This window comes from Pelodiscus sinensis, chromosome 3 (genome assembly GCF_049634645.1).
Source record: "Pelodiscus sinensis isolate JC-2024 chromosome 3, ASM4963464v1, whole genome shotgun sequence".
In the NCBI taxonomy this organism is placed as follows: Eukaryota; Metazoa; Chordata; order Testudines; family Trionychidae; genus Pelodiscus; species Pelodiscus sinensis.
The window spans coordinates 44,357,193-44,375,280 of record NC_134713.1 but is presented as its reverse complement, the minus strand read 5'-3'; the positions used below and the strand labels follow the sequence as shown (position 1 = coordinate 44,375,280).

The 18,088-nt window shown below is 45.1% G+C and overlaps 1 protein-coding gene across 1 annotated transcript in view; it reads right to left on the bottom strand.

The window, feature by feature from the left end:
* Positions 1-8,447: 8,447 nt before the first annotated feature.
* Positions 8,448-18,088, bottom strand: part of ZNF451 (zinc finger protein 451) — a 74,910-nt gene continuing 65,269 nt past the window's right edge. The window contains exons 15-16 of the mRNA XM_075923670.1: positions 9,971-10,080; positions 8,448-8,587 (exon numbers count right to left, since the gene is read on the bottom strand). Of these exons, the coding sequence (XP_075779785.1) occupies positions 10,022-10,080 (59 nt within the window). The 3' untranslated portion in view covers positions 8,448-8,587; positions 9,971-10,021. The remainder of the gene's footprint in view (positions 8,588-9,970; positions 10,081-18,088) is intronic.

Below are 18,088 nucleotides of genomic sequence, written 5' to 3'. Positions count from 1 at the left end.
AGTCTAGTGTGGAGGAGTCTCATTAATAAGTTGTCCACAATGGAGAAAAAAATAGTTATCACAACCATCTTAAAATGAACAAGTTTAGGAATAAAATCTAATAGAACCGCCTCCTGGCCTTGGCTTTAGATAGAAGTTTTGTGATTAGTCGGAGATAAGACAAGTGGGTCAGTATGATGCACTATACCTGCAAGTTACTGCAGTACTGCGTACTGAAAATACTCCATCAGCCATTCCCAGCCCCTCCACTGAGCTGCATCTCTATGTACTTGAGTTGACTGAAACTTTGAACTAGTGTCCATGGGGGCCTTCTATGACACTAACCAACCATATAGTCCAATCTCAGGAAGCTACAGCTGAAATGACTATGTTGCTACATTTTGATGCAGTCTCTTTAAACACCTCACATACATTTTCTATACATTCAGAAAACCTAGCTGTATAAAGAGCTGGAAGCCTTCAGTGGGTGCCATTGCTGGGCAACAGAAGGGAAACAGGTGCAGGTGCTGTGAACAGTAATACTATGATTGTTTCCATATACTGGGAAGTGTCTTAGCTTAGGGCATCAGTTAAATTCCTGTTTCCCAACAGGAAAATTTGCCACCCATCAAAGGTAGGAGGCTTTACTCACATTTTAATAAGATCCTTTTAAATTGGGTTTAGTTGAGATTAAAAGCTTCCTGCCACATCTGGTTTTCTTTGTTTCCTTCTTGTCCCCATTTGAGTTCTTCATGTTATAGTACAGGAGGAAGTAGGTACAACAGGAGACCAATCCACTCAAACACCTAACCCCGAAGGGGAAAACGCTACCTGCAGGTGAGGAAGGAAGCCACTGAAAGGAAAGAGGCAAGTTGGGTTGCAAAAGTCTCAGGTGCTTTCTGACTAAAAAAGACAAGCTATTTTTTTAAAGGCTACTGGCTTTCAATCAAGGGAAGAAAATGCTTTCCTCAGTTCAGCCCTTCCTAGGACTCAGATGAAAGCAGACAAAGTAATGTTTACAGTATGTACAATATTTAAAAAAATAAAACCAGTGACATTACCTGCTGCTGTTGACATTATTTGCTGTTTTGAAAATGAAAGTGTCTGACATACTTTTTTCCCCAGAGTGAATTCTATAAATTATGAAAGTACTGGGCAATATTATTTTATAGCCCCACTCTAATGTGTGACTGATTTAGAGAACAAGGCTTAATATAGTTACTCCAAGCTATTTGAAATTAAGTGTAGGCCTACTCCAATTGTAACCAAATGTTTCAATCATCTATCTCAAATACTGGTGAGAGAGTACAAAACAGAGACAAAAAAGACTCAATTAAACCAAATAAGAAACCCTGTTGATATACCGGTAACTCAAATACTGTGTTAATCATTTTTGATAAGCAAGAAATCAACAGACTAAAATTGGTATGCTAGGAATTAGGCCTAACTACAGAACAGTTCTGCCTCTCACTCCCTTCTGAGATCTTCAAAGGAAAAAAAATGAGGATCAAATTAGTTAGCTGGGAGACAGGTGCAGTGAAAGGTGTGAGCTTCACTCTCATGGCTGCTACATTCACTAACCCCTGGAATACCAGGATCTACCATGACATCATTAGACCTTTGTCTTAATCCTGAGAAATTCCCTGAGTAGACTGGGCCAGAGCGAGGAAAGGAGATGGCATTGCTATTTCCATCAGCTCTGGCTGAATCCCTGACACCATGTGGGATATAAGACTTCTGCTGTCATGCATATACACCCACCCAGCCAACCCCCATCCTCATGTTTAATTCTTTTTACTCACATTGCTGCCCATTCCAGTCTTTCACTTTTTGCTTTCTCTTTAACAAAATCTGGCTTAGCCAACCAAGACTGCATCTTTTGCCCACGGGTGGGCAATAATTTTCATGGGGGGAGGGGGAAACTGTGAATTTTGGTTTGTGGTCATGGGCCAGCTCCAGGGGCCCCCAGAATGGGCAGGGCTTTAAGCGGAAGGAGTGGGGCTGGGAACTAGCCTCCCCTCAGAGTTGCCTGCCCAGGACACTTTGAATTAAAAAATCTCCCAGTCACATCACTACCACATTGCCTGGCAGCTAACCAGGGTTTCTGCGGCAATTTAAAAGTCTTGCGGCTCTGGCCACTGCCAGAGTAGTATCATGACCGGGAACCGCAAGGCCTTTAAATAGGGTCCTGCTGCCTGAGCCACTCCCTGGAAACTCTGTGGCATCAGCAGCTAGACAGTAAGTGGCCCACAAATGCAGTCTGTGGGCCAAATCAAATTGTTAGGCTGATTGGCTGGGCCGCATCTTGCCCAGCCCTGCTACAAGCCCGCTGGAGAAGCAGGTAAAAGTAATACAGTAAAACTCCAGTGGTCCAGAACTGAGCAGCGGCTGACTTGGGGATGTCTGCGGCAGAGCAGCTGTGGTGCTACCGGGTTGGTCCTGCAGCGCTGAGGGGTGGCACTAGGGGACCAACACAGCAGCACCCCAGCTGCTCTGCCCCAGGCGTCCCCAAGTCAGCCGCTGTGAAACTGACCAGCGGCTGACTCTGGGAAGCCTGGAGCAGAGTACCCCAGCTGCTTTGCCTCGGGCTTCCCGGAGTCAGCTGCTGGTCAGTTTCAGCAGCGGCTGACTTGGGAAAGTCTGGGGTAGAGCAGCTGGGGTGCTACCAGGTTGGTCCCACAGTGCCGAAGGGCGCATCCCCCCCCACTCCACTCCAGACCCCTCATAGCCCCCCCCCCTTCCAATAGTCTGGCATCTTTGATAATCCAGCCCCCCTGGGTCCTAAAAGTGCCGGATTATCAGAAGTTTACTGCACCTTACTCCAATGTTAGTACAGGTTGAACCTCCCTGGTCTGACACCCTCGGGACCTGACTGGTCCCAGATAAGGGATTTTGCCGGAACAGGGAAGGTCATTTTTGGCCCTCTGCCACCAGCTCCCCTGGCCTAGCTGCTGGCCCCGCTGCCCTGCCAAACCACTGGGCAGCCATCACTGCAGTGGTTCCACCGGGCAGACCAGTGCTGGGGCTCCAGGAAGCCATGAACACTGTGCGCTGGGCTCCAAAAGCAGCCCTGTGGGTTGAGCATTGGGACTCCCTGGGTAGCCACGTGCCAGGGCTCCCAGCCCCACTGGGCAGCCACACACTGAGTCTCTCAACCTCACTGGGCAGCCCTACCATCAGCTCCCTGCAGGCAGCCCACTGCCCAGCTGGCTCCACAGGGATCCTTACTGCTGGCCCTCCACTAAGACTCTCTGGTTCTGTAACATCCATGCTGGACCATGGATGTTGCTGGACCAGAGAATCCCGGTTAAGAGAATTTCAACCTGTACATAGGGTTGCCAGGTGTCCGGTGTTGACCCAGACAGTCCAGTGTTTTCGCCTCCTGTCCAGTAAAAAAAATTCAGAAAGTACCAGACACCTAAAATGTCTGGTATTTTTTGATATTTTCATGGCCAGGAGGCAAAAATACCTGGTGCTTATCTGGTTCCACAGGGGAGCTGTCTGGCCCGGGGCAGGGAGAGAAGATGGTGGATGGCCGCCAGCATCCTGTTAGGTGGGACAAGCTGTTGAAGTCTAAGCCTCAAAAGCATTTCTTAAAGGGGCCATGCTCTTTTTAAAAAATTTTTTGCTTAACAACCGTCAAGGTCCTTTTTTTTTTTTTTTTCTCAACAATTTTGGTCTCCCCTTTTTTTTCCTCTACAGAATTTTTCCCTGGTGTTTTTTTTTTGCACGGGGGGGGGGGGGCTGTCTGGTATTTTTGGTTAAACCATCTGGCAACCCTACGGCTATGTCTACACTGGCACGATCTTGCGCCAGAGATATGCAAATGAGACTAAGCACGGAATATTGCTGAGCCTCTTTTGCATATCTAATGAGCTGCCATTTTGCGGCAGAGGCTCTTGCGCCAGAAGGAGCTGTCTACACTGCTCCTTCTTATGCAAGAAAAACCCCTCTTGTGCCATGCCGTTATTCCCGAAAATAATCAGCGTAGCGGCATTCTCAAGAGGGTTTTTCTTGTGCAAGAAAGGGCTGTGTAGACAGCTCCTTCTGAGGCAAAAGCCTCTTCTGCAAAAATGGCAGCTCATTAGATATGCAAATGAGGCTTGGCCTCATTTGCATATCTCTGGTGCAAGATCGTGCCAGTGTAGACATAGCCTACCTGTACATGTTGACCAACCTCACTGTGACTGTTGTACCACTGTCTCTCCAGCAGTGAGGCGGCAACTGCATCAGCATCTGAGACAGAAGGTCATTTCCTCTCTTTGCTGTTCTTTTCTCTCTTGTTTTGTCTTCTAGGAAACAGGATTAGACTTCAACAGCTTGTTCCAACCATTTCAACTAGCTTCTCTTTTCCCCCAAAGGTCAATTAGTCGCATTTTAATACCATTCCATAGACTGTTAGAAAGGAGGCTTTTCCTCTAAAATGCTTTTAACTGAAGGGAAAGGCAATAAAATATATTGTTAAAATGAAAGCCTCACTTATTACTTTACATTCCAAATGCTTTAACCGTTTTCCCCTTTTCTGTATCCTTAGTAAAGGTTAATTTTTAGTGGTGTGTTTGCCATAGGAGGTCTCTATACTCCCAAAACTCAAGTGTCATGTTTGATTATTGACCCTTACCACTGTACAATGCTTATGTTAGTATCTTTGATTTTCTGGGCCCATGTAGTCTATCAAAATTAACATAGTAGTGTTCTCTCTGATTTGCTGTTTGCTGCTTAATAGGATGTAATCAAGCAAAACAGTCCTCTTTAAAATGATAATAAGGTTATATTTTTCCTCTGACAGCTGGTAAGATTGTCTACACTGGCCTGTTGTTGGATTAGGAGAACTCACATTTGTTTTGTTTAGTTACATTTTTAAAGACACCATCCAAGCATATTACTGTAATACAGTTAAATTAGACACTGAAATCAGTTCCACAGGAACTTGGCTGGCTAGTCGACTTGTTTACCCCCTTCAACATCTAAAACCCATCACCCACCTCAGACTTCTCCAGATAACCTATCAAATAGGTATATAATTCAGTATGTTCTGAAAGTCACAATATTTTGTTACTTTTGACGCAGTTATGGGGGAAAGAAGTTCCAGAGGCTCAGAGCAAATCATATTAGCAGAAGGAAAAAAAAATATTTTGAAGCAAAACACACACTCTCTAGGGTTGTTATTTTTTGTGACTTCATTTACAAAAAATTCAGATGACATCTCAACTCATCCCAAAGAAATCAGAATTATAGAAATACTTCATCTGAAAATGTCCTCTCTCTGAGCACTTTCTTACTGTCTTATTATATTTTCTATATTTTTTAAGATGCAAGAAGGCTTTAAAAAAGGAACATAACCTAATTTAGCCTTTTTCATTTTCCTTGTCTTCTGGTTCTTTCTTTTAAAAGCATACTTGCTTCTGGCTGCTCTCTGTGGTAGGGCTATATTTAGTTTGGATTAAGAGGATAAAAGACAAACCACTGTTCCTTCAGAAAAGAGCCCCAAGAATGATTAAAGGATTGAATACCATGTGTTATAGTGACAGACACAAGGAGCTCAATATATTTAAAGCGTAACTAAAAGCAGGTTAAGGGGTAACAAATATTTAATAATGGGCTCTTCAATCTAGTAGGGAAAAGTATAACGTTATCAAATTACTAGAAATTGAAACTAGACAAATTCAGACTGGAAATAAGATGTCACTTAGTGAGGGTTATTAACTATTGGAACAATTTACTGATTGTGCTGGATTTTTAATCACTGACCATTGTTAAATCCAGATTGGATATTTTTCTAAAAAATCTGTTCTAGGAATTATTTTGGGGATGTTCTCTATCATTCCTTCTGGCCTTGGAACTTATGAATCAATAACGAACACTTTCCACAGGGTGGAGCACAGGGCTATATAGATAGCCCTGACACTGAGTTGGCTAAGAATGGAACTAACTCTGGAGAAGGACAAGCTGGAAAGATGCCAACTAGATAATGAAAGATGAATTAAACCATTTTAATTTCATGCAATAAGATTGCATCTGTTCACTGTGATGTCACAAATATAAGTAAGATTTTGTCATGGTAAAATTCATGGAATAGTCATGGTAAAAATGAACAACATGAGATTTTCATGGCAATAAAAATGTGCAATCATTTGTTAAGTATTAGTGTAACATTTATATGAAACATTAATGCAATAGTTGTCAAAGTAAATGATTTTGAAATTATATATGCATATTGTGCAATAATTTTGCTAACAAAAATAACTAAACAATAGAACATAAAAGGGAAAGACCCCCTTTTCAAAATGTTGCAATTTCAGTATAGCAAGTTATATGTAGACTGTTATTTCTTATGTGCTGCATTTTGGCCCCAAGCACATTTTTAGATGATGACAAGGAGTGTTCAGCGTCTACAATATAGAATGGTACTGGTAAGCATCACGGAACAGCTACTGACAGAGCTGGAAACTGGCCATCATGAATCTCCAGAACTGGAAAACATCCTTGTTCTTCAATTCTTGGACTTTTCCACAACAAGCTCAATATTTGTTCTGCGGTGACCTCACAATGTCAAAGTGTTTTGCGTGATTTGGCCAAAATACAAGGCATGTACTGAAGAAACTGGCAGCAGGTTGGTGACAGCAGGAGGCTTAGTCAGTGTCCAGGTATGACTGTTTTTTAGCTTTCCAAGAGTGCTGTTTTTGCTATTGGGCACTGCAAAGTTCCAGAGCAGCTCTCCATCCATAACACAGGATCACACATCATTTGTGACTTGAGCACAAACTGTGGGTTTTTCATAAGCTTAAATGGTTTAGCGTGCAAAGTGTTTTAGAGCCTGGATATCTTCACTAACTACTGCAGATTGGCAAAAATATACAATCTCCTGAACTACTGCTTTAATCCTCAGAAAAAATGAAATGTAAGCCACAGTGCGTTCGATGTAATATAGAGCCAGCTGTTCCACCTAGTTACTGCTGAGGTTGGAGGATGGAAAGAATTTTCCCTCTTTCTGTTTCATTTTGTTAGGTTCATAGAGGGTTACAGGAAAAAAAAATCAGGGATTTGCAGGACATGAAAGAAACTCAGCATAATTCCTCTTGTAGGTTATTCTGAAGTCATTAGCCCACAACAGCCCCAAAATAGGCATTAGTTAATACACAGGCTAGAGGGCAGCAGTATTCAGTGGATGAAGCATGGAACTGAAAAGCAGAAGATCTGGGTTCTATTCCTAGCCTGCGGCTGCGGTGTCGCCTTATGTGAGTTATTTTACCACGATGTCCCTAAAATAAGGCCAACACTTATCCTTCTTTGTAAAGCATCTTGATCTACACTGCCAAGTACTAATTATCACTAACAAAGTTACTCATTACTGAAAATACAGATTGCAGCATGCCAACTTTTTTTCTTGTTTATTGTGTGATTTATCTTTTTTCCATAAATTGGTTTCACACAAAGGAAAAAAATGTGCTCGGTGAAATTTTAACATGACAAAAAAGCTTAAGTTTTCAAAAATTTCAGAAGATAAAAATTAGATTCTGACTAGCTTTAAGAGTGCAGCAGAAGCACATTAATTACAATTTGCAGCAAACTACCAATAAAGTTTAATTCTAAAGGAGCAAATCGGATAGCATTCTTAGATCACATCTTCATTGTGAAAAATACCTATGTTCTTTCTAATCCCTAAGGCAGAGTTATCAGTATTCATTTAGGCTATGTCTATACTCGCGTCTTCTTGCGCGAGTAATATGCAAATGAGGCTACGCATTGAATATTGCCGAGCCTCATTTGCATAACTAATGAGCCGCCATTTTTTTCAGAAAAGGCTCTTGCGCAAGAAGGAGCGTCTACACTGCCCTTTCTTGTGCAAGAAAAATCCTCTTGCACAATGCCGTTCTTCCTCTCAAGTAATAGGTGTAACAGCGTTGCGCAAGAGGGTTTTTCTTGTGCAAGAAAGGGCAGTGTAGACAGCTCCATCTTGCGCAAGAACCTCTTCCACAAAAATGGCGGCTCATTAGTTATGCATATGAGGCTCGGCAATATTCACCGCTTAGCCTCATTTGCATATTACTCCCACAAGAAGACGCGAGTGTAGACATAGCCTTAGTGTTTGCACCCAGCACTCTAAAGTACTATTAGTTCAATACTAAAAAGTAACATTTTTCTTTGTGTTCCATGCACTCTTTATGGAGACTGAATTTTGATCTGCCAAAATAGCTGGTATTGATTTAATCCTATTTGTTGTTGCAAAACTGTTGTACAGTTGATTTTGGATGTTCTAACAACATGACTGACTTTTCAGAATTTTCTATATTTCTAAGCAGAGTCTCTAGTCTCCTTTTGATTTTCTTTTGATCTTCAATAGCACATCCAATTACAACAGACTGAAATTTCTGATCAATGGGCCCAGATGGTACTTCAGATATGCATGCACCATAAAGTGATATTAAACGATTTTTAGAATCTTCCAGATCATCAAGAAGTTTATTGACTACTTCATCAATCATCCTTGTGGCATGCAACAGGGATTCCTGCTGTTGTGGGTTTCGTATTGTTTCTACAGAAACCTCAACAGTGAGAGTTCGACCCATTAGACGACTGGCAGTCAGGCTAAGTTCTTCTCTTTCACCTAAATATAAAAATAAAATATTCTGATTTATAAACCAGTCCTTCCAGGTGTGAAACACATGACACATACAACCAAATTGCCCTACTGAAAGTTGTAGATAAACATCTCTGCTGTTGGTTTTCAATAGAAAAAATGTAATCAGATCAGAAAGTTTACATGGTGATTCTATTTTTAACAGTGACTGTAAATCTGTATTTCAAAGATCTTAGACCAAATGTGTTCAGTTTACAGGTACAATTGGCCAGCTTTTCTACAGAAACCTGGTCCCTGAGCTTGGTTCTTCCATCTCATGCCTTATCTCCATGGTGATAATAGTTCTGCATTCTAAATGGGACCCTCATTGACACCTAGCCAACTTCATTCTTTCAGCTGTCTTGCATGCATGTAACTGACTGGAACTTAATAAACAAGTCTATTGATGATGCACAAAATGGAAAATAATCCTGCTCTTTAATATTAGCTGTGTTGGTTCTACAGTGCAAACAGCAGTAAAGGGTTTTATGTATCACTGCAATGAGGCAATATACTGCATTTGTTCAGAGGTAATCAGTGAAGTGGCAAAATTTACAGATGACACAAAAATGCTCAAGATAGTAAAGTGCACAGCAGACTGCAAAGAGCTTCAAAAGGATCTTATAAAACTGGGTGAGTGGACAACAAAATGTCAGATGAAATTCAATGTTGATAAATACAAAGTAATGCATATTGAAAAACACAATCCCAACTCTACATATAAGGTGTTGGGGTCTAAATTAGCTGTTACCACTCAAGAAAGATAGGAGTCAATGTGGATAGGTATCTGAAAATACTCACTCAGTGGGCAGCGACAGTTAAAACAAAAACTGTTTGGACTCATCAAGAAATGAATACATAATAAGACACAAAATATCACATTCTGCTAACTAAATCCATACTACCCACATCTTGAATACTTTGTGCAGATATGGTCTCCTCATCTCAAAAAGGTTATATTGGAATTGTTTCAGGCAACAAAAATAATTAGAGGTAATTTTCACTTACATAGTAATACTTATCACAGTCCCCTATACTGAACTAAAAGGCTATTAAGGAAATAGGATCCATCTAAATAACACTGCATTAGCTCTAACAGAAGACTTACATTTATTTTGCTCCATCATCATTTTCAAATGGTTCAACTTGAGCTGCACATCAAAAATATACAGTAACTAATTTTGTTTTTTAAAGCCCAGCTTGACAAAGCCCCGGCTGGAATGATTTAGTTAGGGTTGGTCTTGGTTTGAGCCTGGGGTTCGGTGTAAATGACTTTCGCAGGTCTCTTCAAACCCCTACCTTCTATGATTATATCCACTGATTTCTCCAAAACAAGTTCAAATGACAATCTAGGAAAAGGCAGAGTCTCACCTTCACTAATGTGCCTCATATCTTGGCTGTTCTGTATATTGTGGATCATTTCTAGCAGGGTTTCTTTTTCTTGTTCCATAGCAGATGCTGCATCACGCAAGGCTTCAACCCTGAGTAAAGTTGAACAAAGCAGAAGAAAATAAATCTACAAATAAAGTTACACTTCAGCCACATAACATGCTGTCAGTGCTTCCGTGGTTTTTTCATTGCCTTGTTGGTCAGTTTTAGCAACACTGCAGATTTACAGGGCAAGTGACATGAGTGTCAATCCAGGATGATATGCGCACCTATACCAGGAACGACTCTTCCCCACCCCGCTCTGTGTTCAGAGCAGCTCTCTGAATGCTGCAAGCGTGGGAGAAATGGGGGAGGGAAGAAACAAAATCTTGCAGCTCCTATTGGCCAATTTCTGGACAATGGAAGCTGCCTTTTTGCAGGACAGGCAGCATGTGAAGTACCCCTTCCCCTCCAGGCTCACAGACTTCAGAGTCAACCACACATGGCCTCTGCAGCTGATGAAGGGGCACAGAAGGCAGGAACCCTGAAATAGGAACCAGATTAGCTACTGGCTGAGAGCCATCCAAGTAAGAGGCTCCTAACCAAAGCTTGTCTCTGGCACCCCAGCCTCTCTTCCCTTGCAACCTTCTGCCCTCCTACCACTACGGATGTTAAATATCAGTTAATTGAATACTCAATTAACCTCATGAATTCTTATCTGTTAGTCGACTATTCTATAGTCCCCAGGGGCAGAGCCAGCAGCAGTGCAGAGTGCCAGGTGGGAGAGTCTGCAAAGGGAGCCAATTTTAAAACCAGCTCCTCTTGCAGATTAGCTGCTTGTCTCCCTGTGCTGCTGCCTCTAATAAAGAGGCAGCAATATGGGGTGGCAGTAGCCCCTGCTGGGCAGGGGAGAAGAGGATCTGAGCTCACAGACCCAGTGCGAACCGGAACTAAGCCAGGCTTTTCCGGAAAAGCGTCCTGCCAATCTAGACGCGCTTTTCCGGAAATACTTTTAACGGAAAACCTTTTCCGTTAAAAGCATTTCCGGAAAATCATGCCAGTGTAGACATAGCCATTAAGATTTTGATAGTTTTTAAGACTTTTAAAAAGTGCATTAGAATAATATGAGACATTAAAACGTGGATTGTAATTTTGAAGGTATTTGAATACATATTTATTAAGTTATTACAGCAGTTTTTTTGTGACACTGTATTAAAATAAATCTACTAAAACTTTTGTGTGTTTCTTCTTACTCCACCTTTTCGAATACAGCAGAGTATGCAGCATGATAAGTTCCCAGCCATGCAGGGCAAACCTCTGGTATGCTGGGACATTTGTGTACTTGGATCATCTTCAGGCAAGGAGCCTATCAGCTCCCAGTCGCTGCAGTTCGCCATTTGGGGTCAACCAGAGTGGCGAGAAGCAGCGGCCACTGCGCCTTCCTCAGCTCCCATTGGCTTGGCTGCTGTTTGCCGTTCCCAGCCAATGGGAGCTGAGGAAGCAGTGTGGGCCAACAGATGTGCTAGCCATCACTTCCAGCCGTTTCCGTTGATCCGGAATGGTGAACAGCAATGACTGGGAGCTGACTGGCTCTGTGCCTGCAGACGCTCCACGTGCATAAAACATCCTGGCGTGCCAGTGGTTTGCCCTGCTGAGCTGGAAATTGAAGTTTGCCGACCTTTCCCCCCAGTGGAAAAAATCTGAAGAACAATGACCAGTTTATAAGCCAATCCTCACTCTTCACAGCTGGATTTTTTACCAGAAAAATTTGGCTTATCAACAAGTATATATGGATTATTTTAATACTGTGTTCTAAAATTTGTAACATGTCCCATAACATGTAATGAAGTAATTATCTTTATTACCATCTTGTGCTTTGTAATTCTTTATTTAATCAAGTAACAGTATTCTTCAAGAATGTAAATTTAGCTTGTGCTCACAAGCTTTGACAGTTTTTTAAACATTAGCTAAACTTGTAACTTTAGACACTGTGCAGACGGTCACTCATTTTCTAATTCTAATTTTTAAATTATTCTAAAATAACAAATTTCGTATGTTAATAAATGAAGTTCCAAATCTGATCTTAATAATAATGATGGAGCCAAATGTTAGGATTTTGACAACACTCCTGAGAGCTAATTCTTCCTCCCTCCACCCCCTAAAACTCTAGGCTGTGTCTACATTGGCACCATCTTGCGCCAAAGCAGCCACTTTTGCGCAAAAACATGCTGCCTGTCTACACTGGCAGGGAGTTCTTGCACAAGAACACTGACGCTCTAATGTGTGAAATCAGTGCTTCTTGTGCAAGAACTATGATGCTCTCACTCAGGAATAAGCCCTCTTGCACGAGGCCAGTGTAGACAGGCAACATGAATTACTTGCGCAAGAAAGTCCGATGGCTAAAATGACCCTTGGCGCTTTCTTGCGCAAGAGAGCGTCTACACTGGCACGGATGCTCTTGCGCAAAAAGCACATCTCTTGCACAAAGGCACATGCCAGTGTAGAGTTCTTGCATTAAAGTATTTGCGCAAGATCATGCCAATGTAGACACAGCCTACTAGAGCTTTCAGGTGCCTAATTAGCTCCAGCAACCACAGTGACAATTACCCCCCCTTGCTAAATCTGAAATGACATGCTGGCTCCCCTGGATTGCTGTATCTTCTCCCCCCAAAAAATGGAGCTCTCCTGCTGCCTACCTCTGCGAAATTCAGATAGGCTCTGTTCAGGAAGAAGTGAGACCGCAGAAATCTATAATGACTGTGTCTCCCTAACCCTATGAGCCTGGAAACTATATATAGGTCTCTTCCTCCCAGCACTGCATTGAAAGCAGCTGTGCCCTTCACTCTCAGCATATTTAAATCCTAGCTGCAGCAAACTTCACCATTCAAGTCCAATGGCAGGAACAGAGGCACACATGGGAGAGAAGAAATCAGCATCAACCCACTACGGCTTCCAATATACGCACAGCAGCACAGTGAGCACATGTCTGGCAAAACTCCCCCCTCCGATTGCAGAAACAAGCTTCGGCAGCCCCTACTGCTGCATTAGGACCACCGCCCAGAAGCACGCTGCCGCATTTAGCACGACACTCACCGATCCCTCCCCCTCCCCCCGGCCGCACCAGCGCGACACACCCACCAATTTACCCCAACGCCCCTGCCGCAGTAGTAAGACCGGACCTCCCCCGCATCCCTCTGCACTGCCAGACGCCTCCCCGCCGGTTTGCGCGCCGTGCCCCGACCCGAGGGGCTCCGGACCTGAGCTCCAGCTGGTCCAGGTTCTGCAGCAGGCGGCTGGAGCAGTCGGCCATGGAGGTGGAGCGGAAGAAGCGCCCGTGGAGCGGCCCCCCCTGCTTCCCCTCGCTGGCCTTAGCGCTGATCTTGGCCTGGGCCATGGCGCTCCGCGGGCTCAGGAGCCGGCGGGCACGGGCTGAGTCTGCGGCAGCAGCTCCGCCTCCCGCTCCCCCCGAGTCCCTAGGGCGGACTCGGTGAGGCGCCAAGGCGGAGACCGGCCGCCGCCTGCCCCCCTCCAGGCTCACTGAGGCAACCCCTCACAGGGATGGGTCGGAGACGCGCCTCTTCCGTGATGTGAGAGCAGCCAGGCTGAGGCACATGGGGCCGGGAGGGCGCATGGCACTGCCCAGGACTCCTGGCCGGGCAGCGGCTCGTTCTAATGGGGAAAGCGACACGCTCTCCTCATGGCTTTCGGTAGGACAGCACAGGCATTCGGCTAGGGGTTCATCCATTGCCTCCCTGCGGGGGCCAAGGTCATTCTCACTGCAAGCCCTTGAGAGCAGACAGAGACCCATCTCCAGGGGATAAGCTCTATTCCTTCCCTCCCGCCCCCTCCCCACCATGCACTGCAAGATGGCAGGGCAGATATGCGTTTGCTCAGGGGCAGACCAGTGCCTAACCTATACAGCAGTGTTTCCCAGTTTTATTTGGCCATGGAATGCTTTTCAAAATTTCAAGGAAGCCCTAGGTTTGTCAAGCAAATAAAAAAGGCCCCATCCTCTCTGTTCCCTTCCTCTCCCTCACTTGCTATCCCCAGCCCTTATGCACTCACACTGGCTTGAGACAGGAGGTGGAAGCTCTGGGGTGAGAATGAGGGATTTGTGTGTGGGAAGGGGTAAGAAGTGCAAGCACTGGGAGGGAATTTGAATGCAGGAGAAGGGGATGCTGGATCAGGGAGGGGGCTCCACGCTGGGGCATGTTGGGCTTAGGTGGAAGGTTGGGGTGCCGAGCAAGCCACAGGCTTGTGGATGTGAGGGTGCAGGAGGTCGGGTTGGATGTGAGGGGCTCAGGCCACAGATTTGCCATGAGTGGATGGTGCAGGAGTGTTGTGGCAGAAGACCGAGGATGTGGGGATGCAGGCGTCTGGGGATGCAAGAGGCGCAGAAAAGGGGGTTCCAATGTATGATAAGCTTAGATTTGCAGTCAGATGGTGCAGTAAGATGAGGATTTGGCCCCAGGCTTCACTGACTCACAGAAAAGTCAGTTGGGGCCACACAAGTGAGATGCAAGAAAAAACCCCAAGCCTCACTAATGTGGTCCCAACTGTGCTGGTGCGGGCAGGGGACAAGGTGCTAGTGGGTGCTGAGGCCGGGGAGAGGGTGCTGATGGGTGGCAGGATGCTGGCAGAGGTGGTGGGGTGCTGGGGCAGGATGCTGGGGTCAGGGACATGGTCCTGCTGAGCACTGGGGTAGGTGGCAGGGTGCTGTGACAAGGGACAGGGTGCTGCTGGGTGCTAGGGTGGATGGCAGGGTGCTGGGGCCAGGGACAGAGTGGTGCTGGGTGCTAGGGTGGATGGCAGGGTGCTAGGACTGGGGACAGGTTGGTGCTGGGGCTGGGACAAGGTACTGCTGGGGACTCATGGGGGATCTAGGCAGGGGAGCAGTTTCATGCAATCCTGCAGCACCTCTGAGTTCTGGGAAGTGTACGACTGCACTTCCCCTCCCCAAACAGCTGGGGTGTGTGCTGCCTCAGCAGCAGGGGATCTTGCACTCCAGCAACTTACTTCTGTGATGCCGTCCTGGGGTTGGGGGGGGGGGGGAAGAGGAGGAGGGCGCTGTGAGTCCCAGGGCAGAGCCATGAGACCCAGGGCAGTCTCTTGACCTCCCCCACCACGCAAAAGGGCTACGGAACTAAGTTGCCGGGTGCCACAGCCCCAGCTGTTCAGGCAGCGTGTGCCAGCTCCTTTAGGGAGGGGAAGTGCTGCCCTCCCCGCTGTGGGTCACATGGAGTCATCCCTGGCTGGCACCCCCCTAGTGTGCTGGCCGGGAGCAACTGTTCCCTCTGCCCCTACCTCCCTCTGCGTTGCTAGGGAGGAACGGGAAACAAGCTAGCCAGCTCTCTTTCGGAGGGGGCGTGGGAGTGCCAGTTCTTCGCGGAACCCCTACTTTTGCTTTGCGGAACCCCAGGGTCCTGCAGTGCACCAATTGGGAAACACCACTATACAGAAAAAGTGTGTTGGGGCTTAAGGGTTTTTTTTTTTTTGGTTGGTTGGTTGGTTTTTTACATTCTACCTGTTGGACTCGGCAGCAACAGCGGCCAGGTTCACTATCTAGGAATTCATAGAATCATAGAATAATAGGACTGGAAGGGACCTCGAGAGGTCATCGAGCCCAGCCCCCCACCCTCAAGGCAGGACCAAGCTCCGTCTACACCATCCCTGACAGATGTCTATCTAACCTGTTCTTAAATATCTCCAGAGAGGGAGATTCCACCACCTCCCTTGGCAATTTATTCCAATATTTGACCACCCTGACAGTTAGGAATTTTTTCCTAATGTCCAATCTAAACCTCCCTTGCTGCACTTTAAGCCCATTACTCCTTGTCCTGTCCTCAGAAACCAAGAGGAACAAATTTTCTCCTTCCTCCTTGTGACACCCTTTTAGATATTTGAAAACCGCTATCATGTCCCCCCTTAATCTTTTTTCTAAACTAAACAAGCCCAGTTCATGAAGCCTGGCTTCATAGTCATGTTCTCTAGACCTTTAATCATTCTTGTCGCTCTTCTCTGTACCCTTTCCAATTTCTCCACATCTTTCTTGAAATGTGGCGCCCAGAACTGGACACAGTACTCCAGCTGAGGCCTAACTAGTGCAGAGTAGAGCGGCAGAATGACTTCACGAGTTTTGCTTACAACACACCTGTTGATACAACCTAGAATCATATTTGGTTTTTTGCAACAGCATCACACTGTTGACTCGTATTCAACTTGTGGTCCACTATGACCCCTATATCCCTTTCCGCCATGCTCCTTCCTAGACAGTCGCTTCCCATCTTGTATGTATGGAACTGATTGTTCCTTCTTAAGTGGAGCACTTTGCATTTCTCTTTATTAAACTTCATCCTGTTTACCTCGGACCATTTCTCTAACTTGCTAAGGTCATTTTGAATTATGTCCCTATCCTCCAAAGAAGTTGCAACCCCACCCAGTTTGGTATCATCTGCAAACTTAATAAGCGTACTCTCTATCCCAATATCTACATCATTGATGAAGATATTGAACAGTACGGGTCCTAAAACAGACCCTTGCGGAACTCCACTTGTTATCCCTTTCCAGCAGGATTTAGCACCGTTAACAACAACTCTCTGACTACGGTTATCCAGCCAATTATGCACCCACCTTATCGTGGCCCTATCTAAGTTATATTTGCCTAGTTTATCAATAAGAATATCATGTGAGACCATATCAAATGCCTTACTAAAGTCTAGGTATATGACATCCACCGCTTCTCCCTTATCCACAAGGCTCTTATCCTATCAAAGAAAGCTATCAGATTAGTTTGGCATGACTTGTTCTTCACAAACCCATGCTGGCTATTCCCTATCACTTTATTACCTTCCAAGTGTTTGCATAGGATTTCCTTAATTACCTGCTCCATTATCTTCCCTGGGACAGACTAAACTGACTGGTCTGTAGTTTCCTGGGTTGTTCTTATTCCCCTTTTTATAGATGGGCACAATATTTGCCCTTTTCCAGTCTTCTGGAATCTCCCCTGTCTGCCATGATTTTTCAAAGATCATAGCTAAAGGCTCAGATACCTCCTCTATCAGCTCCTTGAGTATCCTGGGATGCATTTCATCAGGACCTGGTGACTTGCTGACATCTAACTTTCCTAAGTGATTTTTAACTTGTTCTTTGTGTATCCTATCTTCTAAACTTACCCTCTCTCTGCTTGTATTCACTACGTTAGGCACACCTCCAGACTTCTCGGTGAAGACCGAAACAAAGAAGTAATTGAGCATCTCTGCCATTTCCAAGTTTCCTGTTACTGCTTCTCCCTCCTCACTAAGCAGTGGGCCTACCCTGTCCTTGGTCTTCCTCTTGCTTTTAATGTATTTATAAAAGGTCTTCTTGTTTTACTTTATGCCTGTAGCTAGTTTCCCTTTATTCCTTTATAGTCTTCTTGTTTCCCTTTATTCCTTCAACAATACATCACAAAACTGGCTTTAGCCCCCATTCAGTAACCTAGGATAATTACACACAACCCCATGCATGTCTCTAAGAGTCAAAAGTTCCTCTCTTTCAAGCACAATGTCTGAGTGTAACAAAAATCCCAATTTTAATAAAGGGGAAGTAACTTGGCATAATTTAGAAAAACACCACCAACACGGTGCATAAGCATATACGTGAGCAAAAGACTCACCCCCAAATAAGTTAGGTGTTTCTCCCCTCAGGTTCTTATGTCCAGCACCAAAAGTCACTTTAATGTGCCCATCCCTTTCTACACCCCATTCATAGTTGTCATAGGTGCCAACTCCATGGATGTTTCAGGGCTGGAGCACCTATGGGGAAAAATTAGTGGGTGCTGAGCAACTACTAGCAGACAAGCTCTGCCATCTCAAAACCTCTTGCCTGCTGGGGGGCCCCCTGACCAACTTCTCCTTCTTCCCACCACATCCAGCTATTTCACAGCTAACTAAAATATGCCAGAAGGAAGAGGGAGGACTCAGGGTAGGAGACAGGGAAGAGGCAAGTTGGGGGCAAGGGCTTGGGGTGTAGGGGTGAAATAGGGACATGGAGGGGCAGAATAGTGGCACAGAGGCAGGATAGAGACAAGGGCTTGGAGGAAGGGGTGAAATGGGGGCAGAGCTGAGGGGTCGGGGTCAAGCA